Genomic DNA, 10271 nt, shown 5'->3' with positions numbered 1-10271 from the left:
GGCCGAGCCTGCCCGGAGCCCGGCGGGCTCCGAGCGGCGGTGGCGGGGCGCTCCCGGAGGCGGTGCCCGCGGCCGGGGGGCGGCTCCCGGCCGGTCGGGCGGGGCGGGGCGGGGCGGGCGGCGGCTCGGCCGCTCGCGGGCTGGCACGGAGCGGAGCGGCCGTCGGCCACGGCGGAGCGATGATCCGCCGGGAAGGTAAGGAGCGCATTGGCCGGCCCTGCCCGCCGCGCCGGGGCACCGCGGCCCCGCGCTCAACAAGTGTCTGCCCCGCCGGGACCGGCGCTGGGACCGCGCCCGGTGCTCCGCGCTCCTGCCGGGCACCTCCCGCCCTCCCTCCCCGCCAAGGGCGGCCGTGCGAGGCGGGGGTAAGACCCGAGGACTGGGCGCTCTCGCTCCACGCCCTGCTCGGGCTGTGGACACGTTGTGCTGCCGTGGCTCAGAGTGGGTGGTCGGGGGATGCTCTGCTTGCAGATCCCTTGCGTGCTGCGGGGAGGAGAGCGGCCATGGGGGTTTGGGCTCTGCAAGAAGGGATTTCCTGAATGTGGGACTTGCATGCACCTTGAGGCACGTGGAGATGGGCCCTGGACACCATGTGCTATTTCTTGGGAGCTGTAGGAAGGGTCCTTTAGTCTCCCTGCCACGCTGGGTGCACAGCACTTGCCCAGATCGGGAGCCAGCAGTCCCCTGCTGCAGCTGGCTGTCACCCGCTACGGGTGGCCAGCAGCACCGGGGTCAGCGCGGTGCCTGCCGCTCTTGCTGGGCAGCCTGGGCTGTGGTGGGAAGTTTACACCAGGTTCGCAGTCTTTGTGTCCTGGTGTGGTGGCCCCAGCTCTCCATGAGCTTCTTTAGTTCTGCTGATAAAGTCAGGTATGACCAGGCGGTGACATCTCAGCCCTGCTTATGGTATGCTGGGCAGTGTCTGAAGTCACTGTTTCATCTTGCAGAAAACGAAGCTCTTAGTAATAGCACAGGGTTAGGATTGCCATAAAGCTCGGGGAAGTCCCTGCTTTTCCTGGAGCAAGTGTGGAGCCCAGCTCCAAGTGAAAGCTGTTCACACTTCCCCAGACTCCTTTCCCTGTTCTGCTCCCACGATGAGTCAGTGTGGGCTGCTGACACAGGCAGGAGGACCCCCTTTCCCTTTCCCTTTTGGCTGAAAAGAAGCTGGAAGGCTGGGCGAGCTGGGACACCAGGTGGCACGTACCCGAGCAGACACAGGCCCCCTTGTTTCATGACCTGAATTCTCGAGAGCCCTGTGATGAGCAGGGTCATCCTTTCTGCATGAGTTCCTAGCTTAAAAGATGAGTCTCCAGCAGCGGCGGGACAGCTTCCCTGCCTCCTCACACAGACACTCTTTGTCTGCAGTCTGCCTGGGTGACAAAGGGAAACAATCCACTGATGGGGCAGGGATGGTCTGTAGGTCCACAGGAGCTCACCACCTGCCTGAGACATGGGTCACATCTGAGGTCGAGGCTGCACTGGCAGCTCTGGCTGTCTGCCCGAGAAGTGTGGAGGTGTCCAGGCAGAGAGATCACAACTCTGCTATTTTAGGTCCAGGGTTTTCTCAAAGATATGTCTAGCCCAGTCATTAACCAAAATGTTGCTTCATGGGAGCCTCCAGCTCCCCTCCTCACCAGCATCTCCTCTGACCCCAAGGCATCATGTTCCTTTCCCGTTTGTCTCCTGCTGACCCAGGGCTGCTTGCTGCTTTGAGTAATTCTTATGCTTCACCCTGTAGCAACCCAAGTTTTGCCACTCCTGTAGCTGAGCTGTTTGCGCTACGTGAATGGGCCTACGCTCAGCTTTGCTGCAGCCATCTGGCCCTACGTGGGAGGCTGCAGTTCCTGCAGTAGTATTCATAGCCCTGTGCAACCAGAATGTGTCCAGCTCCTGAACAGCTTCTGTGCCTGGGAGGTGGCAGAGGTGGTCAGGCTGCCCAGTGCCACAGGGTTCAGAGTTGAGTCAATCTGATTTTAGCCCCTGATTTTCAGGGTTGGTGGCAGAGCTACCTCTCCTCCAGTCCCTGCCCAGGTCTCTGCTGTGGGCCCTCAGTGGCTCTCAGCAGAGTTAGCTTTCCCAGGTGTGTGTAAGGAAGGCTGCTTTTGTGGCTGTCTGACTTTTAAAAATCCGGACTGGAAGGCAGCTTGAGGCATTATCCCAGGCTGCACTTGAGCCTTCCCTTAGCATCTTAAAATGTTAATGCCTTGTTACTCCTGTGTCATCTCTGCAGACACTGAACGGGCAGTGGAAATTCTGACCAGATACCAAAGCACCCTGCGGTCCCCGGAGGAGCAGGAGTTAAAAGCTTCCATTGGAAAAGTTTCGCACATCTTCCAAAGTGAACTCTTCCAGGCTCTGCTGGGTAAGCCCCTGCCTTGCAGTCCCTTGCAGTCCTTGCAACCTTGTGTTTAGTGGGGTTTCCCGGGAGCCTGATCCCACGCCAGTGCCTGGCACTGACCAGTGCATTCTGTGGAAACACATGGCATGCAATGCCAGGGAGCTGGGCTGTCTTTCCCCTCCAGGGCTTAGGCAGGAGATACCAGGGCTGCAATCACTGGGTGTTTGTAGACACCAGCATTCCTCATTCTGATTGAGGACAAGGGGTAACACCCTCTCGATCAGGCCATGCCTGATCTATCCAGCACCTGTTAAGGGATTCTGCCCTGCTGCGAGCACCTGTTAAGGGATTCTGCCTCTGTGCAGTACAGCCCAGGTGTGTCCAGGAAGGAAAACTAGATTTTTCTGTCTTTAAGAGAGAACCGACATGTACCCAAGCTCCTTCAGGGCATTCTGTCCTTTCTTGTGCTTAGACCCACCAGCACTTGTGAGAAACACACTGTTCCAGCAGTTCTATTTCACACACGACTTAACAGCAAGGCTTATCTTGGGGCTGGACACCAGAAAATGGCATTTTGAGTGCTGTATAAAGTTGTTCATGTGGATTGACACAAATGCAGCTGAAGTCTTTCTGGACTAAGCAGCTTCTCTGTGCAAGATACACAGCTACCTTGCTATTCTCCTTAAGTTCTGTTCACTGTGGGCCTTGGGAAATGCATGCAGCCCTGGTGATTTCTGTTCCTGAATCTCCTGGGAAAGAAGCTGAGTTTCCCTGGTGGGAAGGAAGCACCCCAGAGGCTCTTCACTCTTAGAAGAAGACCCAGGCCACAGTGTGCAGAGCTCCACATGTGCTCTGTGGCTCACTCTCGGTGCATTTTGACCCAAGGCTGTTTGAGTCCTGATGCTCCCCCTCGCTGTTCTCTTGGCAGCTCTCACCTTTTCTTCACACCTCTGCCACCAGAGTTCCACTTCTGTGCCTGCAGAGATGAGTTGCCAGCAGCTCCTCTGTGCTTCAGGTTTTCCATTGAAGATGAAGTTGAATGCTGTGTCCTGAGAAATTATTCTATCCTTTTTTTCTCTCTTGCTGTTGGAGCATCACCTGGAGACTTGCAGTCCCATCATGTCCTTTTAAAGGTCTTGTGCTGGAATGTCTGTGCCAGCAGCAGCACAGGCATGTGCCAAGGGTGGACTCCCCAGGACAGGTGGGCCTCCATACTGAAGGAGCCAGTGTACATCTCCTGTCTTATCTCTTAATTTATACAACCTGATCTGGAAGCAGGGATCCCCAGCAGGGCTGTGACCTTGACCAACTGACATTAGCCCAACACCCCTGGCTGCTTTTGTGTGCTCACCAGTCCTCCCTGGGGCTGTGTGAAGGCAGCGAAGCAGCTTTCCCAAGGCCCAGGGCTGCTGCTGTTAGTGCAGAAGTGCTGTGGAGAGAGTGTGGCTGCAGAGAACACGAGCTGGCTGCGGCTGCAGGCTGGCAGGCGGATGCTGCAGTGTCCCTGCTCCCTGCTCTCAGCCGTTTGTCTTGGTGTCCTATCAGCCCTGGCACGAGGGAGTGCTGGGAGTGTCGCTTGTTTACTGGTGACCTTTTCAACTGGTTTAACAGGATATTAATTCCCCGTGCCAGAGCAGCTTTTTTCTAGATGTGTTTACCTAAACTAGGAATTTGCATTAATTACTTCCGCCCCCCCCAACTCCCTCCCCCTGCTTCCCCTTGGAGTGTGGGTTTGTGAATGTCTCTGTCCCAGCATGGACATTGTGTCTGGCTGTGTGCTCGCTGTGGCCACACACAGCTGGCACACACTGGGTTGCCTCGTGTCCACGTCCGTGCCCACTGGAGCACAGTAACAGCACTGCAAGGGTGATAGAACATTTCTGTTTTCATTTTTATTTTCACCCCTCCTTTTCCCAGTGGGCCACTGTGTCTCTGTCTGAAGTCTGCTCCAAGTCACAGGGCTGGCTCGGTGTGGGAGGAGGATTTGCAGGAGAGCACAGACACTGCTCAGTGCACAGCTCCCGTCTCACTGCCCCATGCCATGCCAGAAGCTTCTGGCTCTGCAGTGGCCTTAGCCTGCAGAGCTCCCTCCTCTTGCAGCCTTTCAGCAGCACAGCCCTGCTTTTTTTTAGCCCCTGGGAAAGATGAATGTGTGAGCATGGTCCATCCCTGTCCTCAGGCCACCTGCTCCTGCAGGTAATGCTCTCCTAGAGCACACGCTGGCTGATTTGAGTTAGAACATCAAAATGCATCAGGCCATGGTAGAGCTACCAGCAGTGCCAAACATCATGGAGTTTGCCAAGTTAGTCCACATGAAAAATGCCAGGGATCTGACTTTCTGTATCCTTTTTTTTTAAAGAATAAGCTGCTTTGGGGTCTCCAGAAGCCCCAGCCTCTGCTGTGTCCTGGATGCGTCAGTGTTGTGCTGGATGGGTCAGTCACTGCGACCATACCCAGCATTGCTCTGCACACGCACCATGTTCTGCCAGACTCCTCTGAGCATGGCCCAGCCCTTTAAATCCTTGTCACCACCTCCCTGTCCCGGGCTGCCTGTGCCGGGGCACACTGCCGGTGCCAGGACAGCTTCTGTCCCGGCGGCTGGCTCGGCACGGCACAGCGCTGCGGGAGCTGCTCTGCTCTGCGCTGGAATGTGCCAAGCCCTGCGCCTCACAAAAGAAATTCCTTGGCTGTGCAGAGGGAAAACAGGCTGTGCTGGCTCCCTTCTCCTGGCCCCTCTCTCGTGTCTGAGGCTGTGGAGCCAAGTGCGTGACTTGCAAGGAAACAGCCCAGCAAAGGGGTGCTCGAGGAGCCTGTGCTGGGGCGATGGTGACCCCGCTTTCCCTTTGCTCGGTGGAGCCCCTCAGGGAGGTGCTTGATCTCTTGTGCTGCTGGGGAGGATGGGGCTTGCACACAAAAGCAGCTCCCTGACCTTTCCTTCCCTGAGCTGGGCTGAAAGGGGCCGTTGTGGCCTTTGCAGCGGGAGAAGCTGGACAGGCAGGGTTTGTGTATGTCCAGCTGTCCCAGCTGCCAGCAGCCCAAGGGGCTGAGCTCCTCCCAGAAATCCTCTGGGACTCAGCTTCTCTCCTATGCTTGAGCAGCAGCCTGTGCAGACCTCTGTAGGTCCTGTCAGCTGCTTGGGCCCCCGATCCTCCTCTGCAGCTCCTTTTACCCCGCAAAAGATTCCTTATGAGCATCCTGATGTGATGGATGCAGAAGGAGGGGCAGGCAGTGCTTCCCTGGGTGCAAAACCCCAGCAAGACCTGCTTGCTGACAGCACAGCTGGGGATGGTGTAATGGCTTCACCGGTTGGCTGCGGGAGCCAGCGTGGAAAACTGGAGGAATCTGGAGGCTTCCCAACCCTGAGGGCTCCTCCTCTTGCAGATTTGCCCATAGCAAGGATGGAAACTTGCAGCTTCCTTGGAAAAGATCAGCTGTGGCAGCCGTGGGTGTGAATGGCAGTGGGGCCATGGCTGAGGGTCTGCTGCAAGCGTGGAGTTTCTGTTTGGGGTAAATCTGTGGTGCTGCAGCTGGTGACAGTGCACACATTGGGGAAGAAATGTCATTTTCTGGAAGTGCATGTGCTGGCTGGCCCAAGGGCACTGCTTTAGTGCACAGATGCTAGTGTTATAGAAATATTTAATGACATTTATTTGGTGTGTTAACTCCAGGAAAAAATTGTTTGAAAAATTCTAATCTCTGTAAATCTTGAGCTGCTTTTCCTTATTAGATGCAGAACGAATTTGCATGTCATCACACAGAAACTGAGCTGTAAGACAGAACATGCAGCTTTGTCTTTTGCTACCACTACGTCCTCTTATGGAGGCTTTTCAGCTAGTGCTGCTCTTAAAGTGCCCAGGTGAGGCAGACTTGTGTGCAATTTGTGATGCTCAAAAGAAATGAGAGAAACCAGCATATATTTAAATTATCTTAATGCCACGTGCATCTGTCCTAAAACGTACATCTGTCCTTTGCTGCCTGAACCCTGTCCACCAATCCTGAAACTCCTCTAATCCCTGGTGCCAGCAACAATTCTCTCTTCTGGCAAGCACTTAAACTGGGCTGAGGGTTTTGGAGGTGGACGGTGGCTGCTTCAGGGGACAAGTTTCTTGTCCTTCAGTCTTCTTGCCAGCTGGGCTGCCCAAGGCTGTGTTCCTACAGCAGATGGGTGACAAAAGGGGATGTCGGCAGCTGCACACCCCCACAGTGGGGCCGTTTAAATTCTGTTTTCATTCTTGCAAAGTTTCGTGTGTTCCCAGTGTAATCCAGCCAGAAGCTGTGCTATCCTGTTACGCAATTATTATTTTTATAACCAGAGGGAGAGATGCTTTAGCACGAAAACAAAGTCCAGTTTCTCTGGCTGTGAAGTGAGGGCTCACTGTGACCTCGTGTCTGGTTTGGGAGGGTTTCAGGGGCTGCCAGCAGCTGTAGAAGGGGTGCCCCAGGTGCAGTGGGTACATCTGGGGACTCCCATTTCTCCCATTGTTGCCAGCTGCCACGTGTCTCCAGAGCACAGGACAGAGCCTGGCAGCACAAAACAGCAGCTCCAAAAGTGGCACTGATGCCAGGCAGTGGCATGGTGCTCCCTGCACTTGGGCAGCCACAGCGCCTTGCTGGGCTGCCCTTGGGCACCCAGCTGGTCTGCCAGTGAGTGAGATTTGTATCAGCTTTGCCCCTACAGCTGGGAGGTCAGCAGACCAAGCAGCCCCTGGGAGCTGGAAGATGGGGGCTGAAGCTGCTCTCGTCCCATCTGCATCAGGGATGTGCTGCTGCAGTGCATGGGCACGTGGCTAAGCACTGGGAGAGAGGATGGGGAACTGTGCCTGGGCGTGCAGCCCTGCTCTGTGAAAGCAGCCCTGGCGTCATGGGCAGAGTGGGAGCTTCAGATAAAGTTTATTATAAAAGCCCTCCTGTTGAGTCACGAGGTGAAGAAAGGACACCCTTCCTTTCTAAACTCATCCTCAGAGAGGATCCTGGGTGCAGCTGGATCCAATTTAGCCCCAGACTTTGTCAGTGGTACATGTCTAAAGGATTATACAGGTTAATTGAACCTTTATACAACTTTGTCCCACAGGATTAAGGATGATAAACCTAATGTATTTATGTAAATATATTAAATTATCTGTTTAAAATAATCAGAATTATTTACTAAACAATATAGATAGCTATAACCACTATGTAGTGCACTGTTTTTGAGGCAATATTAAAGCAATTATATTAAAGCTAGCTAAATAATTACTAAGTAGAGAATGATGTCACTCACCCATACCAATGACCAAGGGCAAATCCCTTTGACTCAGCCTTGAGGAGTGACCTTGAGGGGTGTCCCCACCCAAGGGAAGGATCTTTACACACCTTAGGGAGGTATGATGGAAGTCCTCACTGTGTAAAAGTGTGACTGGCCTTTTATAGTATAAAGTGATTGACTGTCAGTCATATGCATTTTTTAGATTATTAGTAAGCAAAATATGCTTTGTGCTGAAAAAGGTACAAGCAGCTCTTTCATTTCTTCTTCTCACCACTCCTGACTCTCGCTTCCATATCAGAGTGCACATTCTTGCTCCTCCCAGGTCCAGTCAGGGAGCATGTCTTGCCTGTCCTTGTGGTGGGGTCTGACAGTTTGGTCAAGCTGGTCTTGGTATTTTTCAGCACTAAGAACAGCAGACCCTCCTCACTTGTTCTTATCACTGCTTGGCAGACCCTCCTCTCTCACGCCTTCACTGATGAACCTCTAAGACAAATTTCCAGCTGCTGTGTCCCTGCTTAGGCAGTGGACACAGCCTCAGGCAGTGGCCAGCGTGTCCCTGCTTACACTGCCAATGCTCACCAGATTTCCTGTTAAAATCTTTGTGACGTGGGTGTTTAATACCTCGTGATGCCATGCTGTGGCATAGTTTCAGGTGAGAAATCACAGACTGGAGGGCAGGTGCAGGTGCTTCATCCCTGAGCTCCCAGGGAGTGCCATGGGAATGGCCACATCCCCCTCAAGCTTCCTCCACAGCTTGCCCCTCGAGTCACTCACAGAGGCGGAGCTCTCCAGCTTCCTCCACAGCAGATGCAGGTACAGAAAATAATCTCAGGTTCCTGCTGTGTCTTTTCCTGCTTCAAGTGTTCATTTATGCTGCCTTGACTTCTTGGCCCTGCAGGCTCTGCCAGGCTTCCTGTTTCCCAGGTGCTTGAAGGGATTTATGACTTTTTTTATGGCTTTTGGAAGGCGTTTACCAAACTCTTTTGGACGACCTCTTGGAGCTTTACCTTTAACCTGTCAACATTTACCATTCATTCTGGTTTTCTCATTTAGATGCAGCTTCAGCAGTTTAGATGAATGTCTTCTCATTTTCAATAGTCTCTTTTCCTCTGCAGTCAAGCCTTGCTTTCCTCCCTTTTGCCTTTACAGTATCTTCCAGCCAGACACTTCATGTCTGTTCTGATGTCCCAGTGGGTCTCTCTAAATAGGCTCAGAGCCTCCCACAAGTTTTTGTTACCCCTTTCAGTTTCTTCATAAAAGCAGGTTCTCACTTTTGATGTAGTTTCCTTTTTGAAATTAAGCACTTCTGCAGTGGACATGTTGACCACTCTGGAGGTGCTGGCTCTGGAGATAACAGGGGCCGGCAGCTGCCTGAGTTGCAGAAGTGGGAGCTTCCTTAGGGGGGAGCAGACAGCCCTTCTGCTCCCTGGAATCCTCTGTGTGTGATCTGGAGAGGGTAAAATCCTCCTGGCTGGGCTAGGAGAGGGTCTGGGCTCCCACCTCTGGAGCTATACCTGGGCAGCTGCTCTCAGGTCCCAGTCTCACCCCATAACTGTCTCTGGAGCAGTGAGGGCTGGCATACCCCATTTTCATGCCTCTCTCTAGAGCCACTGTGGTTTACAGCAGCAGACTCAGGTCCTTGGAGCCCAGAATGAGGGTGCTTGATACCTTTTGTGGCAGTGTGCAGGTGGGAAGAGGGGAGATATCACGGAGGGAGCTGGGGTTAACAGAGCTGTAGTAATCAGCTTTAGAGCTTGTACACTGAGTGCCCTGTGGCTTTTCTGTCTGTCCCCTGGGAAGAGAGCCCCTCCACAGGGTGGTGGAGGGCTGTGATGTGGAGGGAATGGCCCGTCAGTGCCAGGGCAGGCAGGCAGGGGCTGCCTGGTGCAGGAGGCTTGTCAGAGCAGCAGGGACAGGGGAGCATGCCTGGGGCTGGCACAGCCTGGAGGAGAGCAGGATGGGCTGGGTGTTGGATTGATGCTGCTGAGCAGAGTTTGCTCTTAGTCCCTGTGGACTGTGTGGTCACTGCTCTGTGGACATTCCCATGCATTCCAGAGCCATGGGCACTGCACGGTGAGCCAGGCACCCCACTACACCTCCTACCTTGCAGAGGGGCTGTGATGGGCAACACAGCAAGCACAGGGGGCCAGCAGAGCCCTCTCCCAGGGTACCAGCCTCTCACAGAGGGCTCAGACCCTGGGGGCAGAGTGGAGGTCACAGGTGCTGCATCCCACAGAGGCTGCTGTCAGGCATCAGGCTGCCTCCTGGTCCTGAGGATGTTTCTCCTGCTGTTTTGCAGATATCCATGAATTCTACGATTTCACGCTGCGCTCTGCACCCGAGCGATCTCCGAGCCTGGATGCACGTCATGGCACAGCCAGGCAGCAGCTTGGGGCCAGCGAGCCCAGCTCCACAGTCACACCCAGAGAGCCCCAAAACCTGCCTGAGGTAAGAGCCACCCTCGTGGTGCTGCAGGGCCAGACCCTGCACACTCCTGTGCTGAGAGGGACTCAAGGGGCACAGCGGGCTGCTGGCCACCACAGCCTGCCCAGCTCACATCCAGGCTGTTCCCACACGTTCTCTGTGATAGCTTGTCTCATTAATGAGGCAACCTCTCTGGTTCACAAGTGTTAATTGAATTACTCGTAATGTGAACAGCTCCAGCTCCAGCTCTGGCTCCTGCTCTGCAGT

At 54.3% G+C, this 10271-nt stretch overlaps 1 protein-coding gene across 7 annotated transcripts in view; it reads left to right on the top strand.

The window, feature by feature from the left end:
- Positions 1-105: 105 nt before the first annotated feature.
- The window catches only part of DLG3 (discs large MAGUK scaffold protein 3), a 76734-nt gene continuing 66568 nt past the window's right edge, over positions 106-10271 (top strand). For 6 of the 7 annotated variants that reach the window (XR_005259879.1, XM_038164505.1, XM_038164507.1 and 3 more), the window contains exons 1-3: positions 106-195; positions 2228-2359; positions 9880-10028. Coding sequence is in view for 6 of the 7 variants with exons in the window: in XM_038164505.1 (XP_038020433.1) it covers positions 180-195; positions 2228-2359; positions 9880-10028 (297 nt within the window). In the remaining variant the exon portion in view is untranslated. The remainder of the gene's footprint in view (positions 196-2227; positions 2360-9879; positions 10029-10271) is intronic. The other variant, XM_038164509.1, reaches the window with a different exon arrangement.

Source organism: Motacilla alba, chromosome 4A (genome assembly GCF_015832195.1).
Source record: "Motacilla alba alba isolate MOTALB_02 chromosome 4A, Motacilla_alba_V1.0_pri, whole genome shotgun sequence".
NCBI classification, from domain to species: Eukaryota; Metazoa; Chordata; class Aves; order Passeriformes; family Motacillidae; genus Motacilla; species Motacilla alba.
Note: the sequence above shows the minus strand (reverse complement) of the source record. Positions and strands in the feature narration are given on the sequence as shown.